The sequence below is a fragment of the Nerophis ophidion genome, linkage group LG07 (assembly GCF_033978795.1).
Source record: "Nerophis ophidion isolate RoL-2023_Sa linkage group LG07, RoL_Noph_v1.0, whole genome shotgun sequence".
NCBI classification, from domain to species: domain Eukaryota; kingdom Metazoa; phylum Chordata; class Actinopteri; order Syngnathiformes; family Syngnathidae; genus Nerophis; species Nerophis ophidion.
The window spans coordinates 27601309-27623822 of NC_084617.1; the positions used below are offsets into that span (position 1 = coordinate 27601309).

The window sequence follows — 22514 nt, forward strand, 5'->3', positions numbered from 1 at the left end:
TAATACCCAGATTCTTTACCGTGTCGCCTTGTTTAATTGTTTGGTTGTCAAATGTTAGAGTTGTATTATTAAATAGAGTTCGGTGTCTAGCAGGACCGATAATCAGCATTTCCGTTTTTTTGGCGTTGAGTTGCAAAAAGTTAGCGGACATCCATTGTTTAATTTCATTAAGACACGCCTCCAGCTGACTACAATCCGGCGTGTTGGTCAGCTTTAGGGGCATGTAGAGTTGGGTGTCATCAGCATAACAGTGAAAGCTAACACCGTATTTGCGTATGATGTCACCTAGCGGCAGCATGTAGATGCTGAAGAGTGCAGGGCCAAGGACCGAACCCTGGGGAACTCCACACGTTACCTTAACGTAGTCCGAGGTCACATTGTTATGGGAGACACACTGCATCCTATCAGTAAGATAAGAGTTAAACCAAGACAGGGCTAAGTCTGACATACCAATTCGTGTTTTGATACGTTCTAATAAAATATTATGATCGACGGTATCGAAAGCAGCGCTAAGATCGAGGAGCAGCAACATAGATGACGCATCAGAATCCATCGTTAGCAATAGATCATTAGTCATTTTTGCGAGGGCTGTCTCCGTCGAGTGATTTGCCCTGAAACCGGATTGAAAGGTTTCACATAGATTGTTAGACGCTAAGTGTTCATTTAACTGCTCCGCAACAATTTTTTCGAGGATTTTTGAAATAAAGGGAAGGTGAGACACCGGTCGGTAGTTTACCATGAGGTCAGGATCGAGGTTAGGTCTTTTAAGAAGAGGATGAATAACCGCTTTTTTGAATGCTAGGGGAACAGTGCCCGAGGAAAGTGATAAGTTTATAATATTTAGCACTGATGGACCTAATAATACAAAGAGCTCCTTGATCAGTTTCCCTGGAAGAGGGTCAAGTAAACATGTTGTTTGTTTTATTCCATTTACACGTTGTAACAATTCCTCTAATGTTATTTCCTCAAAACGAGAGAAACTATTTTGGAGGGCAGTATCCGCCGTATATACAATCGTGTCAGTGTTAATAGAACCCCGTTGTAGCTGGGACGCATTGTCTTTAATCTCCTTTCTAATGACTTCAATTTTCTTACTAAAGAATTGCATAAAGTCATCAGCTGAGTGGGTGGAGCTACTGGAAGGAGTCCCTTGTTGGGTTAGCGATGCTACCGTACTAAACAAAAATTTAGGATCGTTTTTATTGCGGTGGATGAGATTTGAGTAATAATTAGCTTTAGCTAAGGTAAGCATGCGTTTATAAGTTATTAAACCATCACTAAATGCTTGATGGTGCACCTCAAGTTTAGTCGTGCGCCATTTGCGTTCCAGCTTTCTGCATAATAATTTCTGAGCTCTAGTTTCTTCTGTAAACCACGGGGTGCGCTTTTTTGGAGCCTTTTTTAACTTTAGCGGTGCTATGTTATCAATGTTTTCGCGCAGGGCGTCGTTAAAGTTGTTAGTGAGGTTATCAATAGAGCCCACATACTTTGGGAATGGTGCCATTACCGAGGGCAGTAGGTCAGCAAGAGCTGTCGTTGTGGCCGTATTAATGTTGCGGCTGCTATAGCAGTTATTATTATTATTAGTTTGACGAATATATATATATATATATATATATATATATATATATATATATATATATATATATATATATATATATATATATACACGTTATTATTATTTGTATTTGTGTTTATTTTTTGTATTTATTTTGTGATACCCTTTATTTATTTTACAGCAACAAAATACATTTTGGTAAAAATGTTGGCATCAGGACAACCCTCGTTAGCGCTGTAGTAAAAAGTGACTTAGTACGTACAAGCACATCAAAAGTAGCTCGCCTCGTTTCATACAACGTCATTAATTAGATTGCTCGTTAATAGCATGCCGTTATTGTATAACGCCATTTTTAAAAACATTAAGCACAAGACTGTGATGCGTTTAAGGACCCTGATTTAAAGTTCGAAGCAGAGATGTTACCAGGTTTTAAAGACACACTAATAATATAATAATAATAATAATGACATAATCCTACAATAATCATCTCATCACTACCTTACCTTCGCATGTTTTTTAGATATGCATGTCCACGCTGAAGGTGTACAGTACGACTGTGCAAACACGTCGCTATTAGTCTCAGCTCACGAGTGCCGCTATCTCTGAGTCACGCTGCCTGGCTGTGTGCACGTCCGTCATCAGTCATCATAAGTGTCTGAGTGGCTGGGAAAGGCAAAGGACTCTTTAGGCTGAAGTGCCAACTGGCACATGAGGAATTAACCCTTCCATGAACGCCAAGAGAAGGTCACTGAGTCCTGCGACCTCACCAGGAAAAGTTCACATTACCAATGTTACATACTTAACTGGGTGTTAATGAACTGTTTGTTAATTACATTGGATTTTTTAATATCATATTTAAAAATAAGCTGATTATTAGAACTGTGCTGCCCAATTGTTATACACTATATTGCCAAAAGTATTTGGCCACCGGCCTTGACTCACATATGACCTTGAAGTGCCATCCCATTCCTAACCCATAAGGTTCAATATGATGTCGGTCCACCTTTTGTAGCTATTACGGCTTCAACTCTTCTAATAAGGCTGTCCACAAGGTTGCAGAGTGTGTTTTTAGGAATTTTCCACCATTCTTCCAAAAGCACATTGATGAGGTCACACACTGGTGTTGGTCGAAAAGGCCTGGCTCTCAGTCTCTGTTCTAATCCATCCCAAAGGTGTTCTATCGGGTTTAGGTCAGGATTCTGTGCAGGCCAGTCAAGTTCATCCACACCAGACTCTGTCATCCATGTATTTATGGACCTTGCTTTGTGCACTGGTGCATGATCATGTTGGAAGAGGAATGGGCCCTCTCTAAACTGATTCCACAAGGTTGGGCGCATTGAATTGTCCAAAATGTTTTGGTATCCTGGAACATTCAAAGTTCCTTTCACTGGAGCTAAGGGGCCAAGCCCAACTCCTAAAAATTAACCCCACACCATTTTTCCTCCTCCACCAAATTTAACACTTGGCACAATGCCGTCTGACATGTAGCATTCTCCTGGCAATCTGAAAAAAGCATGATTTATCACTCCCCAGAAGGCGTCTCCACTGCTCTAGAGTCCAGTGGCGACTGCATCCCACGCTTTGCATTGGACTTGGTGATGTAAGGCTTGGTGATGTAAGGCTTGGTGATGTAAGGCTTGGATACAGCTGCTCGGCCATGGAAACTCTTTCTATGAATCTCTCTGCGTACTGTACGTGGGCTAATTGGAAGGTCACATGAAATTTAGAGCTCTGTAGTAACTGACTCTGCAGAAAGTCTTTGCACTATGCGCTTCGGCATAGTGCAAAGACTGCAGTTGATCCCAAACTCTTCCATTTTCTTATAATAAAGCCAACAGTTGACTTTGGAATATTTAGGAGCAAAGAAATTTCATGGCTGGATTTGTTGCACAGGTGGCATCCTATAACAATTCCACGCTGGAAATCAGTGAGTGCGGCCCATTCTTTCACAAATGTTTGTAGAAACAGTCTCAATGCCTAAGTGCTTTATTTTATACACCTTGTGGCCGGGCCAAGTGATTAGGACGCCTGATTCTCATCATTTGGATGGGGGCCAAATACTTTTGGTTTGTGTTCTGATTACATTTGAGTGTCCTTTGCAATGCAGTTGCACTTTAAGACATTAGATGGCAGTACTGCGGAGACCAGAGGTGTCCAAACTTTTCGGAAAAATTTATCCGGTGGCCGAAAGCCAACTGCATGTAAAATAATGTTACGTATGCATGTATGTATGTTTTGTTGCAGCCTACAAAGTGTTTCTACTGTAAGTGTTGTACTTATTACACACTTGCTGTTTGATCATATTGAAGAGGACCTATTACGCAAAACCAGCTTTTCTTACCCATTGGTACCTTCTGTTGTACGTTTGTGATATGCATATGCGCCGAGAATGCGCCGGCATATTTATAAACAATCTTGTTTCATACTGCCGAGTTAGATTTTTGCCATTGGTGATATTAGCGGATAATCCATCTGTGGTGTAAATGTACCCAAAGTGCTTTACACGAGTCCGCCATCGTAGTTTGCAGTGTTTTAGATAGGTACTTACTCTTTCTCCATCCCCCTGTTTTGAGGCAGATTGGCTCGTACATGCACATGAACCCTTCCCTGGTGCCTTTTCTGAAACAAACTTATACCTGTCATTAGACCGCTATGAAAGTGCTAAAAACCATAACATGGATGACGAGGAGAAGACACAGTCAAAGTAAATAAGACTGCCCACAAAACAGCGCATCCTGAAGACACGTTCAGAAAGCAGCGATAAAACATGTTAGAAAACGCATGTTATGTAGACCACAAAGAACAATTTTAAATGTAGAAAATAATCATAATAATACTCCATCCATCCATCCATCCATTTTCTACCGCGTATTCCCTTTCTGGGTCGCGGGGGGCGCTGGCGCCTATCTCAGCTACAATCGGGCGGAAGGCAGGGTACACCCTGGACAAGTCGCCACCTCATGGCAGGGCCAACAACTCCTTTAATTTTATTTTCCATTCACAAGTTTGGAGGGAATGAAAGTGCTATGTAAAATTGCTAATGCTAAAAGAATCCTGTCTATGGTAAAATCAATGTAAATTAGCTTCAAACTAGCACATTTTGGAACAAATAAGCCTTGCATTATGGTATTATAATATATATATATATATATATATATATATATATATATATATATATATATATATATATATATATATATATATATATATATATATATATATATATATATATATATATATAGGGCTTCACGGTGGCAGAGGGGTTAGTGCGTCTGCCTCACAATACGAAGGTCCCGCAGTCCTGGGTTCAAATCCAGCCTCGGGATCTTCCTGTGTGGAGTTTGCATGTTCTCCCCGTGAATGCATGGGTTCCCTCCGGGTACTCCGGCTTCCTCCCACTTCCAAAGACATGCACCTGGGGATAGGTTGATTGGCAACACTAAATTGGCCCTAGTGTGTGAATGTGAGTGTGAATGTAGTCCGTCTATCTGTGTTGGCCCTGCGATGAGGTGGCGACTTGTCCAAGGTGTACGCCGCCTTCCGCCCAATTGTAGCTGAGATAGGCGCCAGCGCCCCCCGCGACCCCAAAAGGGAATAAGCGGTAGAAAATGGATGTATATATATATATATATATTTATATATATATATATATATATATATATATATATATATATATATATATATATATATATATATATATATGTGTATATCTATATTCGGGGTGTGGGAAAAAATCGATTCGAATACGAATCGCGATTCTCACGTTGTGCAATTCAGAATCGATTCCATTTTTTTTGAAAATTTATTTTTTTAATACATTTTTTTATTTTTTTATTTTTTTTTATCAATCCAACAAAACAATATTCAGCAATACCATAACAATGCAATCCAATTCCAAAACCAAACCTGACCCAGCAACACTCAGAACTGCAATAAACAGAGCAATTGAAAGGAGACACAAACACGACACAGAACAAACCAAAAGTAGTGAAACAAAAATGAATATTATCAACAACAGTATCAATATTAGTTATAATTTCAGCATAGCAGTGATTAAAAATCCCTCAATGACATTATCATCAGACATTTATAAAAAATAATAAAAAAAGAACAATAGTGTCACAGTGACTTACACTTGCATCGCATCTCATAAGCTTGACAACACACTGTGTCCAATGTTTTCACAAAGATAAAATAAGTCGTATTTTTGGTTTGTTTAATAGTTAAAACTAATTTACCTTATTGCAATCAGTTGATAAAACATTGTCCTTTAGAATTATAAAAGTTTTAAAAAAAAAATCTACTAATCTGCTAGCATGTCAGCAGACTGGGGTAGATCCTGCTGAAATCCTATGTATTGAATGAATACAGAATCGTTTTGAATGGGAAAAATATTGTTTTTGAATCGAGAATCGCGTTGAATCGAAAAAATCGATATATAATCAGATCGCGACCCCAAGAATCGATATTGAATCGGATCGTGGGACACCCAAAGATTCGCAGCCCTAATATATATTTATATATGTATATATATATATATATATATATATATATATATATATATGTGTGTGTGTATGTATGTATGTATATATATATATATGTATATGTATATATATATATATATATGTATATGTGTATATATATATATATATATATATATTTGTGTGTGTGTGTGTGTATGTATGTATGTATATATATATATACTTTATATATATATGTATATATTCATATATATATATGTATGTATGTATGTACATATATATATGTATGTCTATATATGTATACATATATACGTATGTATGTATGTGTATATATATATATATATGTATATATATAAATATATATATATATATATATATATATATGCATGTCTATATATGCATGTATGTATGTATGTATATATGTATATATATAACAGGATATATATATATATATATATATATATGTATATATATAAATATATATATGCATGTATCGATGTATGTATCGATGTGTATATATATATATATATATATATATATATATATATATATATATATATATATAACAGGATATATATATACATATATATATATATATATATATATATATATATATATATGTATATATCATGTTTATATGTATATACTTTGAAAGTGCGACCCCTTAAGCAACGTTTGGCGCCACGACTCATTTGGTCAAAGTCCCTAGCGGAAGATTGTTAAATTACGACCCCTTATTTTCACCAAAAAATGGCTAAGTACCGCCTAAGCAAAGTTTGCCGCCATACCACGCCCACATCTTGTGACATAGGAAAGATTTGTCTGCAATTTATCATCAACTCCATGTGTAGTATCAATAATTTAACCACGACTCATTTGGTCAAAGTTTCTAGGAGGAGTTTGTTGAATTACAACACCTTATTTGTGCCAAAAATGGCCAAAAACCTTTAAACCAAAATTGTGCGCCATGCCACGCTCACATCTTATGGCCTAGGAAAGATTTATTCGCAATTTATCATCACCTCCATGTGTATTATCTGTAAATTTAACCACGACTCGATTGGTCAAAGTCCCTAGGAGCAGTTCTTTGAAAGTGCGACCCCTTACTTTCACCAAAAAATGGTCAAAAACCAAATGAGCAAAGTTTGGCGCCATACTACGGCCACATCTTATGGCGTAGGAAAGATTTATTCACAATTTATCATCTCCAATATGTGTAGTATCTGTAATTGTAACTACGTCTCAATTGGTCAAAGTTCCTAGGAGTTATTTCTTTAAAGTGCGACCCTTTTTTTCAGAAAAATGGACAAAAACCGTCAAAGCAAAGTTTGGCACCATACCACAGCCACATCTTATGACGTAGGAAAGATTTGTTTGCAATGTATCATCGCCTATATATGTAGTATCTGTCGTCTTAATCTGACTCATTTGGTAAAAGTCCCTAGGAGGAGTTGTTAAATTACGACCCCGTATTTTCGCCGAAAAATGCCCTAAAACCGTCTAACCAAAATTTGGTGCCATACCACGCCCACATCTTATGGAGTACGAAAAATGTGTCTGCAATTTATAATCGCCTCCATGTGTAGTATGTGTAATTTTAACCTGGCTCATTTGGTCAAAGTACCTGGGAGGAGTTCTTTGAAAATACACCTTCTTTTCACCGAAAAATGGCCCAAAAATGCCTGAGCAAAGTTTGACGTCATACCACGCCCACAACTTATGACGTAGGAAAGATTTATTTGCAATTTATCATCACCTCCATGTGTAATATCTGTAACTTTAACCACGGCTCGATTGGTCAAAGTCCCTAGGAGGAAGTCTTTGAAAGTACGATCCCTTATTTTCGCTGAAAAATGGCCAAAAACAAGCGATGAAAGTATTGCGCCATACTACGCCGACATCTTATGACGTAGGAAAAATTTGGTCGAATCTTGTCATCACCTTCATTTGTAGTAGCTGCAATTTGAAGCATAACTCAGTTGGTCAAAGTTCCTAGGAGGAGTTCCATAAAAATACAACCCCTTATTCGTGCCGAAAAATGGCCAAAAAACATCAAACCAAAATTTGGCACCATGCCATGCCCACATCTTATGGCGTAGAAAAAATTTGATCGCAATTTATCATCACCTCTATGTGTAGTATCTGCAATTTTAATCGCGACTCATTTGGTCAAAGTCCCTAGGAGGAGTTTTTTGAAAATATGACATCTTCTTTTCACCCAAAAAATGGCCAAAAAATGCCTGAGCAAAGTTAGACGCCATACCACGCCCACATCTTAAGACGTAGGAAAGATTTATTTGCAATTTATCATCACCTCCATGTGTAATATCTGTAACTTTAACCACAACTTGATTGGTCAAAGTCCCTAGGAGGAAGTCTTTGAAAGTACGACCCCTTATTCTTGCTGAAAAATGGCCAAAAACCAAACGAGCAAAGTTTGGCGCCATACCACGCCCACATCGTATGATGTAGGAAAAATTGTATCGCAATTTTTCATCACCTCCATTTGTAGTAGCTGCAATTTTAAGCACAACTCATTTGGTCTAAGTTCGTAAGAGGAGTTCCTTAAAATTACAACCTCTTATTTGTGCCGAAAAATGGCCAAAAACCATCAAATCAAAATTTGGCGCCATGCCATGCCCACATCTTATGGCGTAGAAAAAATTTGATCGCAGTTAATCATCACCTCTATGTGTAGTATCTGCAATTTTAATCGCGACTCATTCGGTCAAAGTCCCTAGGAGGAGTTCTTTGAAAATACGACACCTTCTTTTCACCGAAAAATAGCCAAAAAACGCCTGAGCAATGTTAGACGCCATACCACGCCCACATCTTATGACGTAGGAAAGATTTATTTGCAATTTATCATCACCTCCATGTGTAATATCTGTAACTTTAACCACAACTCAATTGGTCAAAGTCCCTAGGAGGAAGTGTTTGAAAGTACGACCCCTTATTTTTGCTGAAAAATGGCCAAAAACCAAACGAGCAAAGTTTGTTGCATACCACGCCCACATCGTATGACGTAGGAAAAATTTGATCGCAATTTTTCATCACCTCCATTTGTAGTAGCTGCAATTTTAACCACAACTCATTTGGTCAAAGTTCCTAGGAGGAGTTCCTTAAAAATACAACCCCTTATTTGTGCCGAAAAATGGCCAAAAACCATCAAATCAAAATTTGGCGCCCTGCCATGCCCACATCTTATGGCGTAGAAAAAATTTGATCGCAGTTTATCATCACCTCTATGTGTAGTATCTGAAATTTTAATCGCGACTCATTTGGTCAAAGTCCCTAGGAGGAGTTGTTTGAAAATACGACACCTTGTTTTCACTGAAAAATAGCCAAAAAATGCCTGAGCAAAGTTAGACGCCATACCACGCCCACATCTTATGACGTAGGAAAGATTTATTTGCAATTTATCATCACCTCCATGTGTAATATCTGTAACATTAACCACAACTCATTTGGTCAAAGTTCCTAGGAGGAGTTCTTTAAAAATACAACCCCTTATTTGTGCCGAAAAATGGCCAAAAACCATCAAATCAAAATTTGGCGCCATGCCATGCCCACATCTTATGGCATAGAAAAAATGTGATCGCAGTTTATCATCACCTCTATGTGTAGTAGCTGCAATTTTAATCGCTACTCATTTGGTCAAAGTCCCTAGGAGGAGTACTTTGAAAGTGCGACCCCTTATTTTCGCAGAAAAATGCCCAAAAACCGTCTAACTAAAATTTGGTGCCATACCACGGCCACATCTTATGGAGTAGGAAAAAAAAATTCTGCAATTTACTATCAACTCCATGTGTAGTATCTGTAATTTTAACCTGACACATTTGGTCAAAGTCCCTAGAAGGAGTTCGTTAAATTACGAACTCCAAAAAAAGTGGCCAAAAGCCTTCTGAACAAAGTTTGCTGCCAAGCCACGCCCACATCTTATGGCTTATGTAACATTTGATCGCAATTTACCATCACCTCCATTTGTATCTGTAATTTTAAACACGACTCATTTGGTCAAAGTCCCAAGGAGGACTTTCTTAAAATACAACCCATTTTTCTCGCCGAAAAAACGGCAACCAAAAACTGTTTGTTTTGAGGTATGGGTTTCTGGGAATTTTATGTGCGTGCCGTCATGATAGACGTCTCCTGCAGTTTTCGTGTCGATACACAAAACTGGTAGGGTTAGTGTTAGGGTTAACCCTAACCCTAATCTTAACCCTAACCCTAACCTACCTTTAAAATTTAAATTGTTTGGACTGCCATTCATTTGTGCCATACCGACGCGCTGGTAAAATATAGGGACTTTTCGTGCATGTTACAGGCATCAAAAAGGCGCCCAAACAAGCAAGAAACATCAATTTCAATCGGGCGGTAACTATACGCTATTTTTATTAGGAATGGCAACAGCGTAGGATCTTAGCATTCAAGCGTAGAGAAAAGAACATAATGCACCACACATTTTCAATGGGAGACAGGTCTGGACTACAGGCAGGCCAGTCTAGTACCCGCACTCTTTTACTATGAAGCCACACTTTTGCAACACGTGCTGAAATAAGCAGGGGCGTCCATGAAAAAGACGTTGCTTAGATGGCAACATATGTTGCTCCAAAACCTGTATGTACCTGTCAGCATTCATGGTGCCTTCACAGATGTGTAAGTTACCCATGTCTTGGGCACTAAAACACCCCCATACCATCACAGACGCTGGCTTTTGAATTTTGTGCCTATAACAAACAGTCCGAATGGTTATTTTCCTCTTTGTTCCAGAGGACACAACGGCCACAGTTTCCATAAACAATTTGAAATGTGGACCCGTCAGACCACAGATCACTTTTCCACGTTGCATCAGTCCATCTTAAATGAGCTCGGGCCCAGCGAAGCCGGCGGCATTTCTGGGTGTTGTTGATAAATGGCTTTGGCTTTGCATAGTAGAGTTTTAACTTGCACTTACAGATGTAGCGACTAACTGCAGTTACTGACAGTGGTTCTCTGAAGTGTTCCTGAGCCAATGTGGTGATATCTTTTAGACACTAGTGTCGCTTTTCAATGTAGTACCACCTGAGGGATCCCAGGTCACCGGCATTGCCTCTTGTGTGCAATGATTTCTCCAGAGTCTCTGAACCTTTTGACAATATTATGGACCGTAGATGGTGAAATCCCTAAATTCCATGCAATAGCTGGTTGAGAAATGTTGTTCTTAAACTGTTGGATAATTTGCTCACACATTTGTTCACAAAGTGGGGACCCTCGCCCCATCCTTGTTTGTGAATGACTGAGCATTTCATGGAAGCTGCTTTTATACCCAATCATGGCACCCACCTGTTCCCAATTAGCCTCTTCACCTGTGGGATGTTCCAAATAACCTACTCAGTGGCCTAGTGGTTAGACTGTCCGACCTGAGATCGGTAGGTCGTGAGTTCAAACCCCGGCCGATTCATATCAAAGACTATAAAAATGGAACCCATTACCTCCCTGCTTGGCACTCAGCATCAAGGGTTGGAATTGGGGGTTAAATCACCAAAAATGATTCCCGGGCGCGGCACCGCTGCTGCCCACTGCTCCCCTCACCTCCCAGAGAATAATTTCGCCACATCTAGTATGTGTGTTACAACTTTAACTTTAAATAAGTGTTTGATGAACATTCCTCAACTTTCTCAGGTTTTTTTGCCACTTATGCCAGCTTTTTTGAAACATGTTGCAGGCATCAAATTCTAAATGAGCTAGAATTGACAAAGAATAACAAAGTTAACCAGTTGGAACATTAAATATATTGTCTTAGCAGTCTACTAAATTGAATATAAGTTGAAAGGGATTAGCAAATCATTATATTCTGTTTTTATTTACCATTTACTCAAAGTGCCAACTTCATTGGTATTGGATTTTGTCCATCCATGCAAGACAATTGCATTATTGGTAGCTAATTTACGTCTCAATCAAGCTAACAATGCTATATGCTAATTCATAATTACATTTGTACTGTTATTGGACATGCCCTTTTATTGGATCCCCCAATGCCATATGTTGTAGGAACTGTCTCCATGTTAATGCAAATTGGTTCTGTCTATTTACCGTCACACCAAGTTTCTCGGTCAACACTCCAAGTTGTCACCAAACACCAACGTCAACTCGGCCTTTTTTTACTTTTCCCAGCCAGTTTGTAAGTTTGTGCAGTGACGTGTGCGGGTTAACACCATCAAATCATCACTTTTTTCGGTCATCGAGTTGCACCGTGGACCATAGGTCCATCCCGTGAACCCACAGACAATGCCGAGCGCCCACGTGGGATTAATGATCATGTTGTTGTTAATTTTGTGGCAAGTTTGGTCCGTCTTACGCAGAAAAAAGTCACAAATCATATAATCTGTAATTAACAAAGCCGAACAAAGATTTAATTGTGCCTGAAAATGAACTAATGACACACAATCATCTTGACTTTGAACAGACACACATGTCACACTAAGGATGGCATTATGAACAACGCCAACACTGTCATAAACATGTGCCATATAGTGAAATCACACTAAACCACAATGACAAACACATTTTGGAAGAATACTTGCTCCGCAACACAACATAAACACTACAGAACAAATTCCCAGAATTCACTGCAGCACCAACTCTTCCGGGACGCTACAATATAAACAATTGCCATTGGTGCATATACACTTAACATCCACTGTAATGATACCACGTACAAAAGCGTATATAGTTGATACTACTATGATTACATCAATATTTTTTAACTTCACATAATTTTCTTTTGTTTTTTTTTAATGTATATTATGTTTATAAAGTCAGGAAATATGTCCCTGGACACATGAGGACTTTAAGTATGACCAATGTATGATCCTTTAACTACTTGGTATTGGATTGATACCTAAATTTGTGGTATCATCCAAAACTAATGTAAAGTATCAAACAACAGAAGAATAAGCGATTATTACATTTTAACAGAGGTGTAGATAGAACATGTTGAAACAGAAAGTAAGCAGATATTAACAGTAAATGAATACATTTTCTACCGCTTGTACTTAATAATGTTGACAAAATAATAGAATGATAAATGACACAATATGTTACTGCATACGTCAGCGGACTAATTAGGAGCCTTTGTTTGTTTACTTAGTAATAAAAGACAAGTTTTCGAGTATGTTCACTATTTTACTTAAAGATTAAATTGCAATAAGAAACCTGTTTAATGTACCCTAAGATTTTTTGTTAAAATAAAGCCAATAATTCAATTTTGTGTGGTCTGCTTTATTTAGAAAAGTACCGAAAAGTATCGAAAAACTTTTAATACCCGTACCGGTACCAAAAACACACACCGAGCACCCACTGGCCGAAATGTAGATCACGTTTGTCTGGACTGCCGCTAGGGAAAATAAAAATGGCGGACTCGCAAAGTGGTCTCCAGGAAAACCGAGTATGGGGATACAAGCTGACGTCACAAGTCTGGGCTAATCTCAAATGGTTTGTTTGCAAAAGTGTTGTTAAATATCTCCTCAAGGCCTCCGTAGTTTGAGTTTTCAGCACCTGTGGCGATCGCAAACACACAAAAACAGCTCAAAAAACAGGAAAATTGGTTTGGCAGAGAAAACGTGTTTGTAAAGAGCTCGACACGACAACTAAAAGATTCATGAATCACCCTCTGAGATAAATAATGAAGACAGCATTTTTTAGAGTGTCTTTGAGTCATCCCATCTTCAAGATCTGGACTGAAAATTGCTTTTTGTGTGCGTGTGTCCTCTGCTCGGTGACACAACTTAGTTGCTCGATGGCCAGATCGAGCAACAAGAGAAACAAGGAGAAAACGAGAAAGAAAAGATGAACGATCAGCAAGGGAGGATAATAAAATAATGTTTCTCTTCTCACACCTGGACTGACTTTGTTCCTCTGATCCACAAGAGGATCTTTCTTCTCCTACACTTTTACCAACATTCCTTTGCACTTTATTCCTTTTTCCAGGGAATTTGTGCGGCAGTGACACAAAAAACTAGGTTAAACAATTCAGAACAAATAACCATGACGAAAAAGATCCAGAATATCACAAAGTGAATACACCTCTAAGATTTCAGCAGAAATTCTGAGAGGTTTCTAATTGGGTCGGTCCAGGAAGACCGTTAAGACTCTGGACGATTGATACTTCTATCAGTAATTTATTTAATCCCACCGTCAAAATCGATTGAAGTGCCGCTGCAGGTGGATGAAAATAATCTTGGAGTAATCACAAATAAGGAAGCAACACCCCACAAGAGTTTGTAACACAACATACACGGACCATATCTGATATCTAGAAACATTTATATTTTTATATATTTAATGTTTTGTTTAATCCCACAGAGGCTGTGACTTAAAGTCTAACTACACAAAGTCTAAGTGTGTCCTTTGTTGTGTTTTTGAAACGCCACCAATTTTTTTCCTTAGACATTTTAACTACTTTGAAGTATTTTGTCAAGAGGATTATTTGTGACGTGTACATTTTCAGTGATCCTTCTATTTTCGGCCAAAGAAAAACAAAAAAAGCAATCTGAAGTTGTCTTTATTTTGAAGTTATCATGCCATGATTTTACCAGTCCGGCCTAGTTGGGAATAGATTTCAAGTTAAGTTAAAGTTAAGGTACCAATAATAGTCACACACACATTAGGTGTGGTGAAATGTGTCCTCTGCAGTTGACTCATCCTGAGGGGAGCAGTGAGCAGCAGCGATGGCCATGCCCGGGAATATTTTTTGGTGATTTAACCCCCAATTCCAACCTTTGATGCTGGGTGTCAAGCAGGGAGGCAATGGGTCCCATTTTTATAGTCTTTGGTATGACTCGGCCGGGGTTTGAACTCACAACCTACCGTTCTCAGGGCGGACACTCTAACCACTAGACCAATGAGTTTGCGCCAATCAGGGGTGTCAAACGTACGGCCCGCGAATAGGTTTTATCCAGACCCGCATGATGAGTTTGCCAAGTATTAAAATTTTTTTTTACGAAAGAAACTGCTGTTCTGAATGTGTCCACTGGATGTCACAATAGTAATTCTGTTAGGCGATCGAACGGTTTATAACGGGGCCAAGCAAGAGGTACACAGTAAAGGGTGACTGTGGCTCCGCCTCCTCGACCCACATGAGACTTAAAACCTGACGTTTTATGTAGTATGTGTCCATGAAAGGGAATTTTCTGACTTTTCTTAATTTGATTACATACTATAGTAGGATTTTATTGTCATTGTTTTATTGCATGATTTTTGTATCCCTTTAATTTAGGTAGCCAGGGACTGCAGATGGAAATGAGCTATTTAGCTATAATCTGGTACAGAACATATCTGTCTTTGAGCTTAATGTTTCTGTGCATTGTCCCTTCAAATAAAGGCTAAACTAAGAGCCGCATATAGTCGATACCAATATGATTACATCGATATTTTTCAGTATTACAAAATGTTTTGTCATTTTTTTATTGTTTATGTAGTCAGGAAATATGTCCTTGGACACAGGAGAACTTTGAATATGACCAATGTATGATCCTGTAACTACTTGGTATCGGATTGATACCAAAATCTGTAGTATCACCTAAAACTAATGTAAAGTATCAAACAACAGAAGAATAAGTGATTATTACATTTTAACAGAAGTGTAGATAGAACATGTTAAAAGAGAAAGTATTAAAGATATCGGTACTTTTCAGCGGCGGTATGGTACCAAATATGATTCATTCGTATTGCGGTACTATACTAATACCGGTATACCATACAACCCTAACATACATACATTTTGATTCCGGTACCAAAATATTGGCATCGGGAGCACCCTACAATGAATATGTTGATTTGATATACAAGTGCTTTGAGTTAAGAGCTCGGTCACATGACCAATCAAGACAGGAAGTATTGCTGTCTTATTTACTGAGACACAATATCACATCTTTCAGGTGAGCGCATTAAACAAGTGATGTAAGATTGTTTACACATGGATGAAGCATGAGGATGTATCGTGTAGGTGCACATACACACACACACACACACACACACACTGCTGTCTTGCTTCGTTAGCGATGAGGGAACAGAAGGTGCGATTAGACGACAAGCTCGGCTGAGCGAGAAGGGAAGTGAGAGCAGGTTGAGGCAGGAAGTTGTGCATCTTAAATAGTGCTAGCGTAGGATAAAAAGTTGTAAAAATAAACCGGGCTGTCAGATTGTGTCACCGCGCTCTATCGCTACGGTGACGCCGCGCGGCTCCTCCTTTGCTATCTTTTCTCGCTCCTCTTTCCGTTTCACTGCGAACGACAACATTGTCTCGCAATCGCTTCGGGCCCTAATTACACTGGATGGAACAAACAGATGAGAGCCTGTGTGTGTGTGTGTGTGTGTGTGTGTGTGTGTGTGTGTGAGTGTGTGTGTGTGTGTGTGTGTGTGTGTGTTGACCTCGGGGTGATTGTAATGACGACTGATGCGTAATGATTGTTAACCCTCCTAATACGAGACAAAGTGCTTGCAGGAAGTGACTCCCTTAGACAATGTCGGACTGGAGGTTGACGACATGTGATGCTATTTCATGTCATAATTAATGTTTCCCACAGGACAAGAAAAAAAAAAGTGTAACACAATACAGACGCTGGGAAAAAAAGTGTTCAATCATCGATGGCAGCGTCACTCTGACTTGTTTTAATCGCTTCTTTTAGGCCTTTTCTCCAAAATGGCCAAATGAAGTCCAAATATTTTTGTTATTGTAATATTGGCCACTAGAGGGGGCCAAACTAGTCAGAGCGCACTGTTCAGTATGGTGGCCTCTGATTGGCCCCAGCCTCAGCCAGCAATACTTTATAGTAGGGGTGAGCACTAAATATCCATTCACATCCGAATCACGATTTTTGTTAATCCCGATTGTAAAACGATTCATAGTTTTAAAAAATACAAATATTTGAATAAAAAATGTGGAATACATTTTTAAAATACGTTTTTAGGCCATCAGAAGGAGTCCTAATTTATACCATGCAAAGTCCTAATTAATACCATGCAAAGTCCTAATTAATACCATGCAAAGTCCTAATTAATATCATGCACAGTCCTAATTAGTATCATGCACAGTCCTAATTAATACCATTCACAGTCCTAATTAATACCATGCACAGTCCTAATTAATACCATGCAAAGTCCTAATTAATATCATGCACAGTCCTAATTAGTATCATGCACAGTCCTAATTAATACCATTCACAATCCTAATTAATATCATGCACAGTCCTAATTAATACCATGTACAGTCCTAATTAATAACATGCAAAGTCCTAATTAATACCATGCACAGTCCTAATTAATACCATGCACAGTCCTAATTAATATCATGCACAGTCCTAATTAGTATCATGCACAGTCCTAATTGATACAATGCACAGTCCTAATTAAGACCATGCATAGTCCTAATTAATATCATGCACAGTCCTAATTAATACCATGCATTGTTCTAATTAATATCATGGACAGTCCTAATTAGTATCATGCACAGTCCTAATTAGTATCATGCACAGTCCTAATTAATAAAATGCACAGTCCTAATTAGCATCACGCATAGTCCTAATTAAAATCATGCGCAGTCCTAATTAGTACCATGCACAGTCCTAATTAAATATGATTATTTCCAAAGTACATAAATGTCGAGCATGCATGTTTCCAGACGTGTGTCTACTCCTTCATCGGTTTAATGATGCCAGAACTGATTTTTTTTTGCTGCAAATCTGTCCGATGTCTTTTTTTTTTCTTCCCAACTTTACGCGAACATGTGTAGCACGGTGGATAATAAAGACATCACACAAGAACATCAAGCCGTCACACTCAGTTTTGCGTGTTAATATTGCAGCACACAGGTGCTTTAAGACAGTGGTCCCCAACCACCGGGCCGCGGCTCGGTTGGTACCGGGCTGCAGAATGATTTTTTATTATTTCTTTTTTTTTTAATTAAAAAAATGTTGTTGTTTTTTTTATTTATTTTTTAATTTTTTTATTAAATCAACATTAAAACACAAGATACACTTACAATTAGTGCACCAACCCAAAAAACCTCCCTTTTTCATGACAAAAACCTCCCTTTTTCATGACGAAGAAAAAAAAAAAAAAGAAGGCCTTTCAAAGTGCTGTACAGAAAATTATAAGAAGGCCTAACTAGAAATAAAATAATCATTAAAAAAAACATAATTAAAACTACTATAATTCAAATCAAATTCATGGACTTTCGATAAAAAACTTGCAGTTGTCATAATGACGAATAAAAGTGTTTTCAGCCTGGATTAGATCACTGACAACATTGAGAACTGTCTCACATCTTCAGGAAGACTATTCCACATTTTAGCAGCATGAAACTAAATCGCAGCCTCACCATCAATCACTCAATCAATGTTTACTTATATAGCCCTAAATGACGAGTGTCTCAAAGGGCTGCACAAGCCATGTTTGACATGAAGACTGTTTTGTCACTGGCAAGGAAAACGTTGCTGCAAATTCCTTTTTGTCTTCTATTTTTTGCACCGATTTAGAATCGGGATGAACAGGAACCACAATCCAACACATTTATTTGCACCCCTACTGTCATGTATGAAGATTATTATTACTTTGTGATTCACACTGTTGGCCAGGAAAGTGTTGTTACATCTAAGCCCCTCCCCCAACAGCAACTCCCCCCACCTGCTCAGTGGTGGTTGCTCAGTAACTTAGCAACTTCTCTTTAGAAAGTGAACATCTTACATAACGCCGTGGAACATGCACAGGAAGTCCACACAACACTCCATGTTGGCACAGTAGGTGATGTTTACCTTCCATGATGACGAAAACCTTGTAGCACATTTGGGGGGGAAAGTGTGACGCTCCCTCTGAGATGAGGAAAATATATTATGTGAAGCGCCCGAGCACAGGTTGACGTGGGAGGTTTGAACCCGGTGAATCCTCACAGGTCTGGTGGGACCTTCAAGTTTGTTTCAAGCTGACTTCCCTCTCTACTCAGACGTGAAACTTTACTGAAGCAGCAGAAGTGACTCCCTGATGACAGGATGACAAAACACCTCATTCCAGTCCTCACCCTGGCTAACCTCCCTCCATTACCAGTGCTCTACACACCACAAAGTGTTCATCCAATATACTGTAGTCCCTACATGGATGTGCATTATATACATGTATATATATATATATATATATATATATATATATATATATATATATATATATTTACAAATAAGGGTTGAACGAGCAGCTGGAACGGATGTGGAAGGTCAAGGCTAGCGTGGTCCCCGTGGTAGTGGGGGCACTCAGAGCAGTAACCCCCAAACTGGGAGAGTGGCTCCAACAGATCCCAGGTACATGTGTATATGTATATTAGGGGGTGTAAAAAAAACAAAAAAATCGATTTTGAGATTAATCTCCACTCTTATTTGTAACAATTATTAATCTATAAAAAAAATAAATCAAAATTTTGTTTTATTTTTTTTATTTTTTTGAATTTCAGTCCGTCCTGTCCAGCCACTCAGACAAACCAGTTTGTTTAATGTAATATAGAAATGGATCAGAGTTTATCTATTTTATGGAGGAATTTCGTTAATCGTAGAACTGGCACCCAAAAAAAGTAAAGATTCACAACCCTAATATATATATATATATATATATATATATATATATATATATATATATATATATATATATATATATATATACGTATATATAAACATATATTTACATGTATATACATATATGTATATATACACACACACATATACATACATATATATATATATATATATATATATATATATATATATATATATATATATATATATATATATATATATATATACACACAGCTGTGGTCAAAAGTTTACATACACTTGTAAAGTGGCTGTCTTAAGTTTCCATCAATTTCTACAACTCTTATTTTTTTTGTGATAGAGTGATTGAAGTTTGCTTCTTTTATGAAATTATTTTGGGTCTACTGAAAATGTGACCAAATCTGCTGGGTCAAAAGTATACATACAGCAATGTTAATATTTGGTTACATGTCCCTTGGCAAGTTTCACTGCAAAAAGGTGCTTTTGGTAGCCATCCACAAGCTTCTGCTAGAATTTTTGACCACTCCTCTTGACAAAATTGGTGCAGTTCAGGTAAATGTGTTGCTTTTCTGACATGGACTTGTTTCTTCAGCATTGTCCACACATTTAAATCAGGACACTTGTGATTTAGGGCTATATAAATAAACACTGGTTGATTGATTGATTGATTGATTGACTTTGGGAAGGCCATTCTAAAACCTTAATTCTAGTCCAATTTATCCATTCCTTTACCACTTTTGATGTGTGTTGGGATCATTGTCCTGTTGGAACACCCAACTGCGCCCAAGACCCAACCTCCGGGCTGATGATTTTAGGTTGTCCTGAAGAATTTGGAGGTAATCTTCCTTTTTTTATTGTCCCATTTAAAGCACCAGTTCCATTGGCAGCAAAACTGTCATGATCCGTCACTCGGGTCCTTGCATGATTTCAGTTTAGTAGTTTTACTGTTTTGGTCTGTTTCCTGGGTGCACCCTCTTTCCCTGTTTTCTGTTGGTTTCCATGGGCACTGATTTTCCTCACATGTCTTAGTTTTGCAATTAGTGTCCCCACCAGGTGTTTGGGTTAATTACTCCTCTTTATAGTTTCCTGTCACCCAGCATTAGTTGCTGGGTCAATGTGTGCTACAGGCAACAGTTACATTCTCCCGGTTTTTGTCCTCACTTTCGGGATCTTTGTACACACTAGCATTCCCCAGTTTTCACCCTTGGTGATGTTTTGGTTTTGATTAGCTCCACGCTTGCTAGCGTACGCAGTTTTGTATTTTTGTCCTGCATTTGATTTATTAAAGAAAACTTAATCTTACCTGTACGCCGCTCCTGTTTGTTTCCTGCGTTGGAGGGAACACAAAAATCGCGGCTATGCGTCAAAGACGTAACAAAACAGGCCCAAAGCATAATACTACCACCACCGTGCTTGACGGTAGGAGTGGTGTTCCTGAGATTAAAGGCCTCACCTTTTCTCTTCCAAACATATTGCTGAGTATTGTGGCCAATTTTTGTTTTATCTGACCATAGTACTTTCCTCCAGAAGGTCATATCTTTGTCCATGTGATGTGTAAACCGTTTTTTACTAATTTTCAAAAATATATATATTAAAAAAAATAAAATTATACTAATAATTTGTACAACACTTTCCTCACCAACAAAAACATATATAATGTTAGTACATTATATTAAGGCTGCACAAACAATGTATTCACTTCAGAATCATGATTCTTATTCATCCCAATTCTAAATCAATTCATAATTTAATAATAGCTCAGTCCGTAATTGAATATGAACAAAAGAAATGTTATTTTCTCTTCCGAGATGATGGAATTTAATCCCTGTTGTGTATTTCCTTGCCTTTCCTGCCTGTAGTTATGGCGACCACGTCCAGCATTTCAAGGTGCTGCAGGACCGCTGCAGTCAGTACTACGTGTGGGACGAGCTCTTCTCCTCCCTCAACCAGCTGGTGGACTTCTACCATAGCAACAGCATCGCTAAGGAGAGGACCGTCTTTCTGCGAGACCCAGAACACTTTGCCAGAGTGAGCACGTGACACCCCCTTAGTTTTGTTTACATATCATGACTTCATCAACATCCCTGACACGTTTGCTGATGTTGTGCTGCTTCCACTGTCTTTTGAATCTGGAGTAAAAAGTCATCTTAGTTCTCACTTTTGAGCGACATTCATTCAACAAATTGTTCACTAATCGCGGTCAGTCCAGGATTTCATAATCTTCAGGCTTTGCGACTGTGCACAATCCCCGCAATATATCCCGCCTATTTTGGGAAAACAAAATTGTCCCAGCTGCACTCAAACGCAACGTCAAGTGGTTAACGGGTGGTCAAAGTGCAGCTTGTTTTTTATTCACTTTATGCACTTCCTAAAGACAAAATAAAAACATTCCGAGTTAGAACATTACACGAAAGAACCAGCATATGCAATTTTGTGGAAAAGTGCGTGCGAATGCTGAAATGTGCAGGCTGAACTTAAATGCTAACAATTGGAATGTGTCAACTACCAAGTCATATGCCTATGCAGCACACGCATGTAAAATGTGCTAAAAAAAAAAAAAGTTAGCCTGCTAACAGTTATAATGCGTCAACCATCAAGTCATATATGAAGCATACACATGTATCCATCCATCCATCCATCCATTTTCTACCGCTTGTCCCTTTCGGGGTTGCTGGAGCCTATCTGAGCTGCATTCGGACGGACAACATGCATAATTAGCTTAAAAAAAAGTTAGCATGCTAACAGTTAGAACAGGGGTCACCAACCTTTTTGAAACCAAGAGCTACGTCTTGGGTACTGATTAATGTGAAGGGCTACCAGTTTGATACACACTTAAATAAATTGCCAGAAATAGCCAATTTGCTCAATTTACCTTTAATAAATAAATCTATATATATAAAA

At 38.3% G+C, this 22514-nt stretch overlaps 1 protein-coding gene across 1 annotated transcript in view; it reads left to right on the forward strand.

Moving 5' to 3' along the window:
• Window positions 1-22514, forward strand: part of grapa (GRB2 related adaptor protein a) — a 90327-nt gene that overhangs the window by 30154 nt on the left and 37659 nt on the right. The window contains exon 4 of the mRNA XM_061905848.1: window positions 21473-21641. Within this exon, the coding sequence (XP_061761832.1) occupies window positions 21473-21641 (169 nt within the window). The remainder of the gene's footprint in view (window positions 1-21472; window positions 21642-22514) is intronic.